Source organism: Pelmatolapia mariae, linkage group LG13 (genome assembly GCF_036321145.2).
Source record: "Pelmatolapia mariae isolate MD_Pm_ZW linkage group LG13, Pm_UMD_F_2, whole genome shotgun sequence".
NCBI classification, from domain to species: domain Eukaryota; kingdom Metazoa; phylum Chordata; class Actinopteri; order Cichliformes; family Cichlidae; genus Pelmatolapia; species Pelmatolapia mariae.
In genome coordinates this window covers 6,653,317-6,673,066 of record NC_086238.1, presented here as the reverse complement: position 1 = coordinate 6,673,066, position 19,750 = coordinate 6,653,317, and the positions used below count along the sequence as shown (strand labels likewise).

Sequence of the window (19,750 nt, the reverse complement as noted above, 5' to 3'; positions counted from 1 at the left end):
GTGGATGGGTTAGCTGGCTTACAGCTGTTTGCTTGATAGCAACAAAGCATTACAGTCTGTTGCAAACTAGTCAATTTCATGACGAGTTTCTAATGAATGAATTCTGTCTAATTGTAGATATCTTTAAATGCATAATGTGAGAGCAGAACCGTCTAAGAGTTTTCCACTTTTTCACTTAGAATGACATCACACCGCTTCATGTGGCCGCAAAAAGGGGCAACAGCAATATGGTGAAGTTGCTGCTGGACAGAGGGGCTAAAATTGATGCAAAGACCAAGGTAAGACTTTTTTCTCAATTAGAAAGGCACTTGAGGCTGAATTATATGTTTTTTAGACTTACAGACGTTTTTGTCTGTAGCAGTATTTGATTTTGCACAAACTGAAGTTTATTAAAATTATTTTACAGTAAAATGCAAATTTAAAAAAGTGTTTCATTTTGTTATTTTGTTTTTTTAAGGACGGTCTGACACCTCTTCACTGTGGGGCACGGAGCGGACACGAGCAGGTGGTAGAAATTCTTCTGGACAGAGGAGCTCCTATACTGTCCAAGACCAAGGTAGTTACTAGGATGATCAATTCAGGAGATGCTGCTAAGCTCAGAATAGGGAAGAAAAGAAAGTTCACAAACACATGACATCTTTTTCATTAAGTTAAATATAAAACAGACCAGAATAGATCACTATACACGATGTTAATAACACTGGAATACCTTTGTTTTCAAAATCAGCTCTCCTAACCACTCGGAGCTATTTAAAAAATTGTCATCCACTCACATAGCAGGTCTGTTGTTGTTGCTGTAGTGTTGTCGCATTGTCTCCATAACATCTGTGCGACCTCTCCAGAACAGCCTGTCTCCGCTGCCTTCGCAGCCCTACAGTTTGACCGCGCAGGACGACCAGTGTAACAAAATAGACATTGTTGTAATGGCCTCGTTATAACAATGCTTCTGTAACCTTCTCAGCAACTTCCTTCGCAGTCTTTCTGTGCAGCGCATGGCCACGTCCTAACTTACTGTGTCTGTCTGTCCATCTGTCTATGTGTCCGTCTGCGTGTGTGTTTGTCGCTCTCTTTCTTTGTCTGGCTCTCTCTTTCTCTCCCCTTTTCTCTCTTTCTTTCCCTGTCTCGGCCCTCTATAGAACGGCCTATCGCCTCTCCACATGGCCACTCAGGGGGACCACCTGAACTGCGTCCAGCTCCTGCTCCAGCACGACGTGCCCGTGGATGACGTCACCAATGACTACCTTACGGCGCTGCACGTTGCTGCCCACTGCGGTCACTACAAGGTGGCCAAGCTCATTGTGGACAAGAAGGCCAACCCAAACGCCAAGGCTCTGGTAGGGATAAAGCCGTACAAGGGGTGTTAAGAATGGGGGTGCAAAACAGAAAAGTCACATGATCATGACAAAAAAATCACATTCAAGAAATACTGAAATGTTGATGTTGGTAGGTGTCACCAAAAGACACTTTTGCTTTTATGATTAATATTATACTCATAGAAAAAATAAATGGTTTGGTTTGGGTAGCTTTACAGTGCAGAAGACTTAGCACTATAATATAAAGTTTTACTGTGTCTGTCTATTTTCTGATAGTTTTGTCTGTGTTGGATTTTTTGTTGTTGTTGTTGTTGTTTTTTAATGCTATAGACTATTTTTGTGTGAAATAAATAGATATGTGCTGATATGAATGTTTAAAACAGGACTGAAAACAGGTTTATTCCTCATATTTACATTTTCTTTACCACACATTTACATCCTGGCACATCTCAGCATTCACACATTTGCACACGTTTAGAGGCTATGGGGAGTTTCTCAGTGATCGTACTGGAATACCAGCCTTAGGTTTACACTTTCTCTTCATGCAGAATGGCTTCACTCCGCTTCATATCGCCTGCAAGAAGAACAGAGTCAAGGTGATGGAGCTGTTGCTTAAACATGGAGCGTCTATCCAGGCTGTCACAGAGGTAATAGAGCAGACTGGAACACCTACTTTTCTGAGCTGTACTATTTAATACATAATAATTACTTGGAATTGATATCATTGTTGTTTGGTTTTGATGTTCAGGGTAAAACTTGGTTGCTGATTTGGTCTTTAGTGTTTTAATGTTTCATGCTGATCGTCGTATCTGTTATCTGCAGTCCGGCTTGACGCCCATTCATGTGGCAGCCTTTATGGGCCATGAAAACATTGTCCATGCGCTGACGCACCACGGAGCTTCGCCCAACACCACTAATGTGGTAAGTAGACTAATTTTAATGTACTACATGTAGATACAGATTAGAAAATCTCCCTTTTGCCAACAACCTTTGTATCTTCCAGCGAGGAGAGACAGCTCTCCACATGGCAGCCAGGGCAGGCCAGGCAGACGTAGTCCGATACCTGCTAAAGAACGGAGCCAAGGTGGAGACCAAGTCCAAGGTTAGAACACAGAGCGTCATTATCAATCACTGTGTCAAGGAGAAAACAAAAAAGGGATACAGAACTGGGCCAAAAAGTCACTTCCCCTCTCTTTGCAGGATGACCAGACAGCGCTGCACATATCCAGTCGGCTGGGGAAGGTCGACATTGTCCAGCAGCTGCTGCATTGCGGTGCGTCTGCCAATGCTGCCACCACCTCAGGCTACACCCCCCTTCACCTGGCTGCCCGCGAAGGACACCATGATGTTGCTGCCATGCTCCTGGACAATGGTGCCTCACTCTCATCTGCAACAAAGGTATGTCTTGTGGAAGATTAAGCATTATATTGCAATGTAGATAATGTCCCCATTTTCCAGTATCTCCACTAGTGGGCATCGTTTTCTGTTTCGAGTGGCCTCCAAGGTTCTTGTCTTGTCATATGAAATAAATGCCTAAATATGTCCTTCTCCCAGCAAAAGAATTTATAGTCTAAGCATACTAAACTGACTAAACTGACACACAGATCTGACTAATTGCATACAAGTGCATTGCTCGAAGTATAAAATGGGTGTGGAAGATGTGAGTGTGATATGTTTCTGTGGACTGTCTTTGAAGGTGACTTCTGTTAGCAGAGCAGATTAATGAAGGGTAAACCCCATGGTGGGCTCTTACTTCCTCACACACACACACATAGCATCTTTTGGGACTTTACCTTAGTCGGCTTTTCAAGCAAATTATATCATATCTGTGCAGAAACAGAAAATTTGTGCCATCGAGCAGATTAATTGACCCCTTTTAGGTGTTTATAAACCAGATTAAATGAATAAAAATTTTAAAACTGGCACGATTACTGACTATCACACAAATGAGGTCAAGTGTTTCAGAGAAAATGGGAATCTGTGGAGTCCCACATTCCTCTGGAAAATATGATCTAATGTCTTTAAATATCTTTGCATACACACAGGAAGGAAGCCAAGTGATCACGCTGGCAAATCAAACCCAGCATCACAGCAAAACGTGTAATAGACATGCATTTGCCTCAAGAGATAGTAAAGACCTTTGCCTTACTTTCTCAGTATAATGAACCCCTATGTTTTTTGTGTGTTATATGCTAAGAGAAAATTGCTCATGCACAGACAATACTCATTTGTAAGTTATTTTGCATTTGAGTGTTGTTAATAAAGTGAATCCATCCTAATTTAAATATGGCTAAAATATAACTTTACTGAAAATGTTTTCACAATGTTGAACTTTTTAACCTATTTTGACTGTAATGTTCGGTGTCCTGTGTCTTATGAAGGAAAGAGATGTCACTCTTAAGACCAAACTTTCTGTTTTGTTCAGTCTGAATAACACAAAATCTTTGCTGCTGCTGTTTTGTTTTCATTTGTGACTTGAGCACTGAAAGACACAGTGAGAAACTATGTTGCTTATGGAAAAGCTCGATCCCACACCAGCCAAGTGGGACCTAAAATAATGCAAATATTCACTTCCTGTTTAAATACCCTCACTACTCCCTACTCTCCTTTTTTTGGCCCAACAGAAAGGATTCAGTCCCCTCCATGTGGCAGCAAAGTACGGCAAGATGGAGGTAGCCAGTTTGCTCCTACAGAAGGGAGCTGCACCTGATGCTGCTGGAAAGGTGAGATGTCTGAAAAGGTGGAGAGTTTCTGGCATAAATTTAAGAAACAGAAAAAGATGACCTGTTTAAGACGAGCAGGCAGGTTCAGCAAGGAAATGACAGACAGCAAAAGTGCAGTATAAACTTGAAATTCCAAATTTCATGTTCTCATCTCTAAGATAGTCAGCAGGGCTGTGTTGTGTTTTCTGAGCTGCAGCTGAACTCAGAGATGCTGGGAGGTAGTAGTGTGGTGGAGTGGCAAGCTGAGGTCTGATCACAGTGCGACACAGCAAACAGATGCTTGTCCTGTTGTAAAAACCTTGTAGGCAGATTTCTTTTATTCCACTGATATAGACTTACTTAGCTGAGACCTGCTGGCACTAGTCGTATGTGCGTCTTTGCCACCATCTGAAAGCGTTTAACATAAAGACTGTCAGATATGATAATGAAACTTCCACAGTGTCTGGTGGTGTCACGCTTAAATCTGCTTCAGTGTCAGATACACAAAGAAGAAAATCAGGTCGTTATTATAATACATTTTCTGTCAAGATGAAAATAAAGACTTTAAGATATTATATGGGTTTTTTTCATATTTTGGTAGAAATAATGAGTATGTCACAGCATATCCCAGATTTTAGTTCACTCACATGCCGCCCTGTTTGATCTCTCTGTGTGTGCGTTTTGATGAGAAAACATTGTAAAACACCTTTAGAGCCTAAGATTATAAGGTACTCCATATTTACAGACCATTATTTACATAATGCCTCCATCATCTAACTCTTATAGAAAGTATTAAGACAAAGACATGACCTTGAAACTCTCTTTATGGAAGGTTGTTGTTAGTGAGCCATACTGTGTGGAGGCCTGGTTGGGCATTCACCTGCTGTGGGACACTTCCTATGATAGAGTAATTTCGAGCACAATTTTGTGGTTTAACATGCGCGATGCAGACCCTTTAATCTCCCACTTGTGTCGATGGATACACTGAGAAATCTTGTGTCAAAATATATAATTTGAACTAGTGGCAAATAAGCACATGCTTTTGGTTAAAAAAAATATTAGATTCAGTTTTCTGATCACATTTTTTTATGTTGTAAGCATAAACCCTAAACATTTAAGTTAAAATAATAACTAGACTTTGCTGCTTCTGCTGTTGGTAAACTAATACTAATCCTTCTTCTGCTGCTATAAAATAATGCTTTAGTCACATCTTTGCTGGCCAGTGAAAAGTGTGTATCTTCAATTTTGGTGCTTTTGCACACTTGAGATGGCTTTAGCATGTTTTGACATGGCTATTGAATTCCAAATGAAAATACTGTAGCCGTTGTAGGTAAGTGCTGCAAAGTCAACATTTTGAAGATACATTGAAATCTATCAGCAGGCCAGCAGGAAAATTCTCTCACTCAGTTTCCTAATAATGCCATCGTCCTCTAGCGTCTTCTTGGTTTTTTTGGCATGAAGTTAGAGCTCTAACCGTCTCCTATACTTTGTATCTTTCATCGGTTCGATGCCCATCTCTAAAAATTTCTTAACACAGTTTTAATTTGGCTCTTTCATTTTACTTATCAGCGTGTCTGTGCTTGGGTGTGGTCGGTGATCTTCTAATCCGGTGTTGTGTTGCATGCCTGTGTGTTTGTGTTCCTGTGTGTGTGTGGATGTGTCTCTGCATTTGTACGTGTGTGTGTGTGGGTGTTTTAGAGTGGGCTAACTCCTCTGCATGTAGCTGCTCACTACGATAATCAGAGAGTGGCACTGCTGCTGCTGGATCAGGGAGCTTCCCCACACGCTGCCGCCAAGGTATCCGCACAGACACATATGAACACACGTGTTAAGAGGGACTCACCTGGCTTATCACTTACGTAACATCCCATTAATAATTATTTATGTGTAATATTCATCCGTGTGAATGTGGATCTAATGCTCGCCCATTTCCTCCATCCGTTTCATCGTTTATCAGTGAAAGTGTGGGTTTTATTTTGTGCTCAGTCAAGTCTTACAAACCACCTGACCAGCCTGAAATGAGGTCATGCTGTCAGCAGATTTGGGTTGCTGGTTTGCTACATATTGCAAGCAATATACTGTGTTTCTCCTAAAAACAAGAAATGTAATTACTCCAGAGTCAGTAATAGTGCCAAACCGCTAACCTTTCCTTTTTTTTTTTTTGTCTGTTCAAGAGTTGAGAAAATTATGTATTCCCAATAAAAACCTAAAAAAGCTGTTAAGTTAGACAGACAAACATAAGTGGTCAAGTCATGGTTTGTCTCCTGTCAGGCTTTGAGAGTCTGTCGAAACCGCAGAACGAGTGTGAGCAAAAAGCCAGAACCAACCAAAAATGTGGCAGGAAATGCCTGTTTTGCCTGGACTGTCAAGTGACATGCCACAAAAGGAGACCAAAGCTTGTAAAGCCACTTTGGTCCATCCTAGCTCTCTTTCTCTCCCTTAATCTGCGTCTGTCTAAATTTATTCCTTTGCCTTTCTTGTCGCCTTCCCACACTCATTCTGTCCTGCCTTCTTCCTTTCTCTCTTTCTTTCTCAAATTGTTTTTCATTTGGCTGGGTTCTAAAGTTAGTGTGCTTGATCTAATTTAAGTGCTTTTGGAAACAAATCAATCAGTGTGTACAAGAGGAGTTGTATAGAGGCTCTAACACAGAGACACGAGTAGGGTTACTATTGCAGTTATTGCTGCAATAGTTCCCTGCAGTACCATAATCTGTGTGTGATGTTTTTCTACTTAGTGATGGAGAAAGGAAAAAATGGATTTTGACTTGAACTATAAGTCTTGCTTTACACAGTGTAGTAAATTAAATCAAAGAAGGAATCCAAGTTAGGCTCTGTAAACAGAGGCTCTTCCCTCTTCCAAACTCACCTTATCCTTTTACTCACTCTCATTTGAGCTAGAATTACCTCCTCCCTTGCAGACCTCAAGGCTACCCAGAGGTTTGAATGTAGCCCTCCTGCTACTTTGTAATGTTTTCTCTCAGGTCCTCTCCTCCACAGTAGCAAAAAGGAGGACGCCAGGGTAGTGACTGTTCACGTTTAAGTTGCACTCCTGTTTGTACACTTTGTCTCTAGCACTTTCACTGTTGTGAATGTGTGTAACAGCTGAGGTCAACCTTCTGTCTGAGGTTTTCCCATCAGTTGTACCTGTGATACGTGAGGCTGGCCACACTAGTCTCATGACTGTCTATAAACTGAAAGATCCTTGTGCTGTAAATTTGTTTTCATGACAAACTGGATTATACGTCCTGATGCAAAATTACAACATTTTTAGTCAAAGCTGTATCCTGATTTTCAGCTGCATCTATCATGTAATAGATCTTTAGGAGTTGAATATAAGTGCTTTCTGCCATTTTATTTGCATTCATCATATCTGTTTTGTAGATAAAATGAAAATTACTTTTAGACACACCCTTCAGCCCTGCCCATAGTTTAATCTATAATGTATGAAATTAATTCCATTTCGATTGAGAATGGACTGCAGTACATTATAGATGAAAACTGCATTATCCAACACTGACCCTTACTTCAATTAGCAACTTCTCTGTTACAGTAAAATAGATATAAAGATGTACCAGCCATTACAACCATAGAAGAGCTCGGTCCAGCCTCCTAACCTCTACACCTCTCTTGCGGACCTTAGAACGGCTACATGCCCCTTCATATCGCTGCCAAGAAGAACCAAATGGAAATTGGGACCACACTGCTGGAGTACGGTGCAGACACCAATGCAGTGACACGGCAAGGCATCAGCCCAATTCACCTTGCAGCACAGGAGGGCAACGTGGATCTGGTGTCACTGCTACTGACCAAGAACGCTAATGTCAACATGTGCAACAAGGTAGAATCTGTCCCATAGCTATAGTATTTATACAGGAACTACTACAAATGTAATTAAGATTACACATGTATATGGCCCACAATCCTTTTTACCCAGTAGACAAACACTTGTCATGATTTTTGCCATAACACATTAGACTTCTCAAACAATTTTTCTGAAAAACACCCTACTTTTCATTCTTCTTCTGCATACCCACCCTAATAAATGTAATTGTGGATTTGCATGTTTTTCCCCTTTTTTCATATACAGAGCGGACTAACACCACTCCACTTAGCAGCGCAGGAGGACAAGGTCAATGTTGCTGAAGTCCTTCTCAATCACGGGGCTGATGTCAACCCACAAACAAAGGTACAGCTTTCTCAGATGACTTCTTGCACACATGGGAAAACTGTAAATACTTGAGTAGGCAGGTTTGCTGCATATTTATACTTTAACTTTAACTTCCATCAGTTAATTTGCTTTATGTGCTTATCCTGATTTTCCTCTTTAGCTTAACCCGCTCATACGCTCACTTGTCTGCCAACATCTCAGTTGCTGCATAAATAAAGGATTGTTACCTGAGTAGAAGGTGATCATGTTGTTATGGATGCAGCAAACACATTCATGCACATAACCACGTTCACTAAGAGCTGCAGTAGCTAAAGGTTAGGCTAACACAAGGTTATTTGTGGTGTGTTTGTGCTGACAGGACAGTTGTTTACAGCAAAGAGGTTATTCACCCACTGATCTCCGTGATACACAAATACATAATTCATAGAGCAGATGAAATACGATGCAGTTTTAATTTATGATTTTAAAAAGTCCCATTATGTGAGAGGATTTATATATTTAAAATATAAACTTTCCAAAATTCAGGCCAGGTCTCTAGTAAACTGTGATGTAACAAATTATAGTCTGCAGTTGGCACATGTGAGTAATTTTCCGTCCTCTTTTAATTGAATTGTCTGTGCCTCTTCCGCCATCATTTGTCATTCCAGATGGGTTACACTCCACTGCATGTAGCTTGCCACTATGGAAATGCAAAGATGGCAAACTTCCTGCTGCACAACCATGCAAGAGTCAATGGCAAAACCAAGGTAGACACACAAAATCACACACATACAGTCTTGTATCACTGTATTGCTGAAGACCTTCCTGCAATCCTGCAGTGTATTTGCATCTTTCCTGGACAAACTGATTGTGTTTGTGTGGCTGTGCTTAGAACGGGTACACTCCTCTACACCAAGCTGCTCAGCAGGGCCACACCCACATCATCAACCTGCTGCTTCAGAACGGGGCCTCGGCCAACGAACTCACTGTGGTTAGTACACAAACACACGGGCTAGACAGCAGAGCTGAAGTTTGAGGAAATACTGAATGCTTTTTTCCTTTCTGTGTGTAACTTCCTCTGCGTGTCTTTGTTGCTGGTAAGAACGGGAACACTGCCCTATCCATTGCCCGCCGTCTTGGTTACATCTCTGTGGTTGACACTCTGAGGCCTGTGACTGATGAAAACTTGGCCACTATGGTAAGACACTGACTTTTTGTCAATGCCATCTCATATGCTTTAAGACATACAACACACATGCTTTAAAACATACAATCTTAAGACATATAATTACATCATACATCAACTGATGGATATTTTGTGTAACTTGACAGCTGGGCAAAGATTCTGTGCTTCTTATTGAAAAGTTTTAATGTATGTTTTCTTTTTTTGGGTGTGTGAGACTGTGTGATTTTTATTGATGATTCAGCTTCATTAGTTTAAATAATAAACTCACAGCTATCATGTTTTAGCAAATTAACATAAGCAAATCTCATTTTCCAGACACTGAAGGGTAAACTTTTATGTTTTATTTTCTTGGCAGCCATTTATTTATATTTAGGTATTAACTATGTGGAAATCAGCTTTGTCACTCTGTGATACTTTACATTTTCACGCAGTTTCCGGTTCTGGTTAAAACCAGAAACTGCATTTTCATGCAGTTTCTGGTTTTAATTGTTGGTGCATTAAAGGATTTTCTGATATGTAAGATTTCAGAGTTGATTGCAATGCTTTTTGGGCTCTGACATTAGGAGAAACAAGAATATCGGAACTAAAAGTTGTACAGTGCATTAGAAATAGTATCACTTTGGTTGTTTGTTGGATTAGGAAGGTTGTTGTTTGCTTAAAAGTGAACATTAGAAATAATGTTTTTTATTTGTCTGTGAAACTACTAGTGTTTTCTTACCGAGCAGCTAGCTCATTGCCAAAAATAAACCGTGGCCGTGGACAGCCAGCAGCACACTGTAAGTGGAGTTAAGGTGTGAATACTGCAAATGAGCTTGCAAGTCAGTCTGTCACGCTGTGTCACATGTGTGAAGTTGTCCTGCTTAAGAGAAAGGGACGGCTCAGATTGGAGCTTAAGGATTCCCCTCGTATAGCCAACGTTACTAACAGCAATACTAACAGCTGACCCTGATGAGCAGATGAGTGAGGTACAGAAAGACAGGCAGTGATGAAGAAGTGACAAGCGTGTGAGGGGAACAGTGAGAGAAGAGCCAGGAAAAGAGGTCACTGAGGATCCAGCACAATCAGCAGGAAAGTGTATTCGTCATAAATGCTTCAAACCACAGGAGTGTGAATAAAAGATCAAGGTCATCTCCTCACACCTCAGTGTGACTGATCTATTATTCACCGTACACAGACCTCTGCTGTTGTTTTATGTTGCTCTTAAGCCTACATCTGCAGCCTTTGGAACATTTGCTGATCGCTTATCTGGGTCAAGATGGCCTTCAGAAATACAGTATGACTACTTCTTGCTATGACAGGGCCTGGAGCCCAGTCTAAGGCCCAAATAAGGAAATATATGTGAAGCTTTCACTTTATTTGCAACTTATATCCTGAAGTTGACACCAGCTGACTACATTTATCTGAGCTTCAGCTGATAAAATATTTAAAGAGTGGGTAATAATCAAGATCGTCTTTTCTTATGTTCCCTTTGCTGTCACGCATAAACTGACTTTCAAAATATCAACAACAATGTCACTATCAGTACTTTCTTTTAATATGTAGCAATGTGAAAGGCAGTGATTTCAAGTGATTATGTGACATATCATAATACAAGAAAATCCATTTGTAACTGCTTAAAAAAACAGGTGAGGAATATATAATATATGTATTTTTTGAATTTCCAGAGTGCATCCGAAAAGCATAAAATCAATGTCCCTGAGACCATGAATGAATTCCTCGATATGTCAGATGATGAAGGTATGTAAAAAAATGTTTTTAAATTTTATCACTGAGCCCTAAAATCAATGAAAGTGCATAATTCCCATGTACTGTGTGCTATGTGATGTCATTCTCAATAACGTGCATGTTTCACTGTATGTGTATCCAAAACACAGTCCAGGCCAATGTGCCAGAAACTCTCAGTGAGGAGTCTTTGTCAGATGTTGATGAAGGTATCGGTTTGAATCCTCTCTTCTATTTTTTGCTTCTTTTCCTTTAATACAACAGAGCTGCCTTGCCTAGAACTAACAGTGTCGCCTTTGCTGTACTGCTGTTCTGCTTTGCTGTTCATGGTAATGGGAACGTTTTCAAATGAACTTACTCACTGACCAGAATACACACTGTCCACTCAAACTAAATGCTGTGGTTATTCTTTAGTTATTATGTTGTTAAGGCTCCATCGGTTGTGCATATATAGTATTTTATTGTATTTATTATCTTTCCTTAGTCTTTAATCATGCAGACAAACAATAAAGTCCAGCTGTAGCCATTTTATTTGACACAAAATTGTGTAGCTGTGAAAAAAATGAAAGCACAATCAATGTGACACACATCAAAATTCAGAGTTGGAATATGAAGAGGCCGGCATACATCGTGTCAAATCATTTTTCAATGTATGTAAAATTCAAGTTTCATAGTTAGCAGCAGAGTAGCTGCTTCAGGACTGCAAAGTTTATGGTACAGAGGACCGTCCACTCAGTCCTCTGTCCTTTGTTTTGGAACTACACAGTCAAGATTCTTGCAAAATTGATGAGTTTGTTCACCGGCTGTTGCTCGGGGGATGTTGGTCAAGGGGTGTGGAGTTTCTGTGTGAGGTGATACAGCTAGACTCAACAAGTATACACACATATCAGGTTTTAGGAGATGAGTTTGTTCTGAAGATCTTCACATAGGAAATATAGTGCCCATGACTTAATGTCCCCCACATAAACGGTTTATACCATGCATGTATTTCATCAGTGTTGTACTTCTGTGGCCTTGATAATCACTTTGCCCAATAGCACCACCAGACTGGCTTCAGACAGCAGTTGTATTCAGGTCTGCACTCCTTCATTTTCTATAGGATGCTGTTGTTTTGCTCTATGTGGGTGTGTATTAAAGAAGTAGCAGGAGTAAGTGAAGAGTTTCTTCAACTTGTTTTAATCCTTCATGAGGGAAGCCAATCCTATTAAGCTGCAGGTTGGAGTGACTCTAACAGTTCCCCGTGGTTGCTGTTGTGTGTGTGTGTGTATGTTTTCTTGTGTGTTATTGTGACCTGCCTTATGACTTCTATACATGACTACAGCCACTAATCTATAGAGAATAACTTAAATCTTTAATTTTCTTTGTTAGCGTCATAGTATAGATTTCTATAATTCCTATGGCATTGGCCTGAAATAGTTTCATTACTGCAGTTAACCGTTGCTGCTTTGCTTGCATTCTCTTACTCTTGTGCAAGTTGTAGTCACTGTGTGCAACACAGAGACAGAAGAGATAGACAGAGAAATGTTGCTCAAGAGATTAAAAATTGCAAAATTATGTGGTTATTTCGTCATTATTTTAGCCCCACTCCCACTTTGACACACAGCCAAACTCCCTCTAGGACTTCCATCACAGAGGAAGAATAAAACCTCAGTGAAAGTTTTCAAATGCTGACGTTCCCAGGCATTTGCTCAAACGACCTGTCAGCTGACTGTGCTCTCCACAGAGCGGTAAACACTTCCACCGCGGCCCCTGTTGACACTCTTCAACTGGAGTTTGTTGTGGATGCTGCTGAGCCAGAGACGCACTGTCTCTCTCTCGCTTTAAATCCAATGAGATGAGCTTTTTTTTGAGCCGCCTGCAAGAGATTTAACCCCGGTGTGGCCACCGATGTCAGGTGGCTTAGACTTAGGCTGTTTCTATGTTGCCTCGTGTCCTTTTTGTGCAACAAGGAGACGCAAAACTTGGAGAGGTTCTAATCTAAATTATTTCCGCAACGAAAGCAGCAGGGATGTGCGCACGGGCAAGAAACACGCAAGTTGGTTGGAGTGGAGTTAAGTGTTTGAGGTGACGAGAGGGCAGCTTTTTCCACCAGCACCAGAAGCATTGAATGGACTTCTTGATAGTCTTAAACTTTCTTCGGATGCAGTTTTTACACCGTGGGCGTTTTGTGGCGTTTTAGAGAAACAGAAATTACCGCCGAAACACGAACAGAGCTGTAATCGATATGGCTGCGCTGGACAAAGGTAAGTCGCTCGGGGGGTTTAAAAGAAGTTTCAATAGCCGGTGCAATTACTAAGCCACAGAGGATTGATCGAGAGACAGAAAGTAAGAAAGTGAGAGTTACTCGAGCGCCAATGTGAAATTGTCACTATAACATGTGGTTATTATTTTTTCCGTTTTTACTGATTTTACGTAGTTTTTATTGTGTGAACTATAATCAACATCCTTTTTATATTTGTGGACAGTTTTTGTTTTTTCTTCTTCTTAGAGAGACGGAAAAGACAGGCTTTGTTTTTTTGTTTGTTTTTTGGGCGGGGGGATTCAGAATATGCTTTAAAATATAGGCTAGAACAGGAGGGTGTTTGTGTGTGTGTGTGTGTCAGTGTAGGGGTGTAAGTGGTGGAATAACTGAGCTTGAATGGGACTGCCACACTTTATTCTAACAGCGAGCAGCCGATCCCTTTCCAGGTCTGTGAAGTCAGACAGAAATATCTGTGAAACGCAGGAAGTTGGATTATCCGCTCTCCCACAACAATAAAAGATATCGTTATGCGTTCAATAATACTTCATATGCTACATCCAAACCATAAGATATGCATATTTCGCTTTCATTTTTATTGAGCTTTGGAAACAGACAGGAAGCGATATTATAATGGATATTTCTCTGTCCCAGTGTTTTAAAATTAAGGTGCACAAGACTTCAAAATTATACTAAATACACAGAGATTATTTATTAGTTAAAAATATTTCTTTAGTATAATTAAAATATTGAGAATGTCTTCGAAAATCTTGCATCTTTTATCAATTTCCTTGCTTAACTTGAGAGAACATGTTCGTAGTATTCTTTGTAAGAGTTGCTGATGAACATTATAATTGTAATTTATGAAGTGTAAACATAGGGAGTAAACAGGTTTAATTTTTTTCTTTGTCTTTAGTTTTGACTAAAGATAATTAATTTCATTTATAACCCTTCCACCACTGGTTTTATTTTGAAATCTGACACCGGAAACGCTGCCATCCCTTGTCCTCTTGCTTGACACTGGTGGTGGTGTGTGATCGGAGTGCGGCAGTATTGAAGGTAGGGGGAGGGGCTGCGGTGAAGGAGCAGAGTGTTGCAGGCAGGACAGAGCCGGACATGAGGGAGAAGGGGAAACACTGTAGCCGCCCCGGCGGCTTCATTGACCGGCGTGTCATCGTCCACCGATCCGCCGATCGAGGTGCGGTGCGGTTCTGCACTTTCTCCTTATTCTTTGCTTATTGTGCTGAGGCTTTGGTAGCTATAAAACCTTCTGCTTTGAGTCTTCTGAAACGAGCTGCGTTTGATTTTACAGGAGAGCTCTAGATATACCGCAAAGTGTCTTTGCTGCTGCCTCTTTCTCTTTTAATATTACAGTCTCACCTCTAAAGTCCAGCATAGGCGCTGCTGAGTGTTCCAGCTTCATGTTGTTGGTGTGCCACAAATGAAAAGAATAGACTGAAAGAAAGAAAAGTTGCAGTGGGCTTTGTAGTTGCAGTGAGGTAGTCTGGGTTGATTTAACGGCAGAGGGGTGCTGATAATTAGCCAAGGCCCTCTCTAAGTAGTCTAATCAAATAAAAGAGAGGCTGGTGTCGGCTTGTTTTTCTTTGCTGGGTGCCGCATCGTCTCTCTTGCCCTGATTAGCTTTTGAAGTTAACAGGAGGGTTTTCTGATTTCGTCCCTTCACTAGGTGAGGATGCAATGACTGGGGATACAGACAAATACCTGCGGCCTCAGGACCTCAAAGAGTTGGGGGATGACTCTCTCCCTCATGAGGGGTACATGGGTTTCAGCATAGGAGCCCGCTCAGCCAGGTAGGCACCTGCCATTTTTATATATATGCACATTAAAACTATTGATGTACTTCACAGTGTGACATCATCTTTGCGATATTTGCAGTGGTCACCCTAAATCCACAGATTTATAATGCCATAGTTGATATGACATATATTGTTCTTGTTGCTCTTGAATAGTTAGTATAATGCACAACCCCCTCCACTGAGCACACACACATGCATACATATGCAACATAAACACATATAGGCTCACACACAATAACACAGCATAATGGAAGTCACCAGAAAGCGCAGCTGGGAAGTTGCCATCTAATGATTCAACCTAACTAAATGATTCAGCGTTTTGCGTGACCCTGTTTGAAACTCGGGCAAAAAAAAAAAAAATGTACAAAGAGCTAGCAAGCTTTGATACCTTTGATGCTCTGGGCGAACAGCTGCGTGTCGGTGTAGCTACACTTTCACATAGTGGACAAAGGATGTCGTGGAAAAATGGCAGGCGCCAATGAAAACACTCCGGTGGTGTGTTGTGCAGCCCCACAGTGTGTATTGTAACCGCACTGACAGATGGCAGATGGCACTGTGATGGCTGGATTGATAAAAACAACGACACGCTGACTGTGACAGGAAGCTGCTAACATCAGCAGGGCAAGGCAAACAAGGGAAACACTGGAGTGATTCCACGTGAGCGACTTTGTTTTGATGGGCTGATCCTGGAAAAAGTTTTGACAGAGAGATAATACGTTGAATTACGCAAAATGTTAGTTTGAAAGAACTATTTTGTACAATGATACAGTGAGGAGCACATGCAAGCTTAAAAGCTGTGCACCCCTTTCTATTTCAGAGTTTTATTACATTATTATTACACTGACTTCTCCTTACAAATGATTAAGTCCTTCCATAGTTTCCATAGAACGTTCTTCCTCTGCAAACTACAGATACATATACTAAAATCTGCATATACATATACATACATTGCATATACACTTTGTTAAGCGGACTGTTTTTGCAGGAGTGCGGAAATGTATAAAATAATGTATTGATCAGTGAATGTGTGATGCTGAGCAAGTTCTTTTCTTTCCCTTACCTTTTCATTTATGACATTGACATTGCATGGTCTGCTTTTTGAGTGGGCTGGATTCACGCAAACACCTTCTAATGTAAAACGGGAAAAATTTGCTCGACCTTGTCGTAGCGTGCCACCAAAAGCACAGCATCAATGTCACATCACGCTTGAACGTCTTCAAAATGCTTTGCTTTTCACTCTGCTATTTTGTTCTTTTTTTCTTGTTTTCTTGCATCCTGTCTCTCATTCTAGCCCTAGAATCAGGTAAGAAAAGAGTAGTAGTTGTGGTACCAGTAGTAGTAGGTAAAAGATCTGTGAATGGTGTCTCTTCCCTGTGACCCTTTGAACTACTTTTTAACCCCAATCCAACACCCATAAGACCTCTAACTCAAACCACCAGTCATTCATTGGACATTGGTGTCATCCAGTGTTGCTGTTTCTCTGTTCGTGGTAGCGTATTTGACCCATTGTTGCTGTTACGTGTTGTATTTTTAGATCATCATCATCATCATCATCATCCCTCCACTTTTTAACTCATACCTCTTAGTGAAATCTGTGTCTATTGTTTTGATGTAGGTGTGCAAAAGAGACAGTTGTGCTGGACATAAGAAAATATAAGCAGCTGTTTTGTGGAGCCGTCTTTCAGTTTGAGTTGTGTGGAGTAATCTAATGTTTTGATGTGGCTTCTTCTTATGTGGCACCTTATATTTTTTTGGAGTGTCTCTGAGTGTAACTTCCAGGGATCGGACACATCATTGGATTAATAATCTGGTGACATAATTGGAGGTGTCCCACAAGTATTCGGCATGATTCCTGCTGTTCAATTCTGGTTTGCAGAGATGGAAACTTTGCATTCGAACACAGCAGCACTCACATGGATATACTATGACGCAGTTGCCTACAGTTGCCTCTCTGAGTCCACAAAAATCCCTTCGACACAGTGCTTAACTGGTTCATACTTTGACATGCTAGATTGAAAATTTGAAGTAGATTTTATGAGTGACCACCCGTAAAAATGAATGGAGTGGAAAGAGGAAAGGAGGTGTTAGAGCAGGGTCTGATTGATTAGAGGAAAGCAGTGGGATAGAGGCAAAGTTGAAAAAGTCTTTAGTTGAGTGGATGAACTGATAAACTTCACAGTATTGTTAAAGCATCGTGACTCAGGAAATGAGAAAGCAGAGAGAGAAGGAGATCATTATGGAGAAGGATGACACGCAGAAATGAAAAGCTGACTACAGGGAGGACATAAAAGGGAATGAGCAAGAATGAAAACACAGAAGGAAAAGAAGAAGCGCTGATGTTTTTAGGGGGAGTAGGGTGGGCAGAATGAGAAAGAGGAGGAAGCTGTAAAAAACAAACATGGTCGGGGTGAGAACAGAGTAGACTGGGGGATAGTGCGGCGCTGCCATGCCAGCGAGTCCATTCAGCCCGTACAGAGTTGCTTGGTAACTTCGATGCCGGGGTAGGCAGGCTCTGCTGAATAAAGGGCTTCTCTCTGTGCTGAATAGCGTGCCCACTCAAACACGCTGAGCTCTGCATTTTCTCCCCCTCACTCACCCACTCTCCCCCTTTTGCACTCACGCACGGCGCATCAATACACACATACAGTATACCCTCTGAGAAACGAAGGCAGAGTTTTCAGCTTTGTTCACAGTTGAAGCTGCGTATCCTACACAAACAAAACAACAACAACAACGCACCTTTCACGTAGGATATTTAAGTGCTTCTTCGCACACACACAAAAATATATATTTTAGGTAAGCGTTTAGTCACTGTACATCAAATGAATATTTCACATCTTCTGCAATGATCAAATCGCTGTAAAAGGAGCACAAGAAAGAAGCCCGAAATGAATCTGCGGCACTGCACTGAGCCGAAGAGGCAGCAAAAATAGGCACACATCACCACACACAGCCATAAAGCAGACTGCAGCAAGATAGATAGAAAAGACCTGCTTCCCTTCTTGTATTTTGCTCCTTTGAAACAGGTCTAGGTCAGCTAATCTTAGAATAAAGGAAGGTGAGCTTTTGAGCTTGAGTCGGATTTAACAGTTGAAATATCTTTGAGTGAATCTTGTTCCTTTTCCTGTCATTGACGACGTCTGCACAGAATTGAACACTTTAAGCTCTTATCTGCCAGCCAGGTGCATATAAGTACAGTCTGCTATTCTGTCATACGTCATCATTCAGGCAGACATAGTTACACTAGTGTTCATGACAGACGTATAGACAGAGCTGTCTTTTTTCCTTTCAGGCCGCCTACTTCTCCTCTTCCTCTTTCCCTCTATCTCTTAATGCAAAAAACTGACCTCACTCTCATTTCCATCTCTGAATAACGTGCTGCAATATCTTATCCCTGTTCAAATGCAGACTCTTCTGCTTCTCTATTTTCCCCATATTACTTTTGGACTCTCTGTCCAGTAAGTGAAACCCCTGGAGGTTACATGTAGTAATGGATTCCTTGCTTTTTGTTTTATGCCGTGTCCCCCTGCCCGTCACTTGTTGTTGCCCGCGGCACTGGGTTGCATGGTAACATGTAGCCTCCGCTCCTTCAGTTCGGATAGGTCTAACACGCTCAACCGGAGCTCCTTTGCACGAGACAGTATGATGATTGAAGAGATTCTGGCTCCTACAAAAGACACGGTAAGTTTCATTTCTTTTGACACTATTTCCTAGCCTTCTGTCACCTTCTATCCACATTTTCTTCTATGGTTTTTGTTGTAATTGTTGTCTTGCCTGATTAAAACACAAAGCGGATAGATTAAAGGCAGAATCAGGGGAGCTTCATTCATCTTGCACAAGGGTCATAACAGAGGAAGTGTTAATGCCATGCCTGCTTTTGCCAAAGTGCTGAGAGTGAGCATATAGCACCTTGATGAAAGCTTTATTCAAACCCAAGAGCTTTGAGCCCCCCACCCCCAGCTTCCTGAGGGAAAACTGCAGTGCTCTGCAGCGCTCATCTGTCATTACGTTGTTTATGTTGGTCTGTAGCAATAAAAGAACCTGTAACTCTTTTCCTGAAATTGTTGTTAATATTTGTTTCAGCATCACCCAAGATCCCAAACAAAACTTAACGATATTTTGTAGTTGTCTTGAATTATAAAAGCAGATGTTTTGGAAATCATTTGACTATTTAACAACACTACTTTACTCTTTTTTATGTCAGAGAGCTTCCTGGTAAATTGGTGCTGTATTAACCTGTAAATATTATGTATATGAGATTATGTTTGCTTTGAATTATCTGCCTTTTGATGAGTGAAGTTTCAGTTACAGTCACCTATTGAATGTAGATGATAAAATCAAAATCAAGGTATTCAAGGGGCTAAAATCGTTTTCCTCAGTGGAGCACAAATCCTGCAGTGAAGCATGGTACCATAAATTAATTTGTGTGGGCCATCTAGTACCTATAATGCGACTGCTGAACTGTTTTTCTTCTTCCCTAAGCTTCAGAGTGTCTGTAAAGACATTTCCTACTTGGTTGACCCACTCAATAAGGTATAAATGTCGTTGGATGTCTGACTCATTCGTCGGTTTTGTTATTTTTCATTCGCAGTGGTTCAGCTTCCATTTCTCTCAGGTTTTGCTT

General features: G+C 41.0%; 1 protein-coding gene across 34 annotated transcripts in view; it reads left to right on the top strand.

Moving 5' to 3' along the window:
• LOC134640385 (ankyrin-3-like) overlaps positions 1-19,750 on the top strand; it is a 117,372-nt gene that overhangs the window by 66,060 nt on the left and 31,562 nt on the right. For 13 of the 34 annotated variants that reach the window (XM_063492149.1, XM_063492155.1, XM_063492177.1 and 10 more), the window contains 19 exons: positions 180-278; positions 458-556; positions 1,137-1,334; positions 1,862-1,960; positions 2,136-2,234; positions 2,317-2,415; positions 2,514-2,711; positions 3,938-4,036; positions 5,714-5,812; positions 7,656-7,853; positions 8,103-8,201; positions 8,831-8,929; positions 9,055-9,153; positions 9,265-9,360; positions 11,013-11,085; positions 11,223-11,279; positions 14,997-15,120; positions 18,705-18,807; positions 19,609-19,659. In XM_063492149.1, the coding sequence (XP_063348219.1) occupies positions 180-278; positions 458-556; positions 1,137-1,334; positions 1,862-1,960; positions 2,136-2,234; positions 2,317-2,415; positions 2,514-2,711; positions 3,938-4,036; positions 5,714-5,812; positions 7,656-7,853; positions 8,103-8,201; positions 8,831-8,929; positions 9,055-9,153; positions 9,265-9,360; positions 11,013-11,085; positions 11,223-11,279; positions 14,997-15,120; positions 18,705-18,807; positions 19,609-19,659 (2,088 nt within the window). Of the gene's footprint in view, positions 1-179; positions 279-457; positions 557-1,136; positions 1,335-1,861; positions 1,961-2,135; positions 2,235-2,316; positions 2,416-2,513; positions 2,712-3,937; positions 4,037-5,713; positions 5,813-7,655; positions 7,854-8,102; positions 8,202-8,830; positions 8,930-9,054; positions 9,154-9,264; positions 9,361-11,012; positions 11,086-11,222; positions 11,280-11,616; positions 13,314-14,236; positions 14,508-14,996; positions 15,121-16,417; positions 16,430-18,704; positions 18,808-19,608; positions 19,660-19,750 lie in introns of those variants that run through there. The other 21 variants (XM_063492164.1, XM_063492160.1, XM_063492148.1 and 18 more) reach the window with 10 other exon arrangements.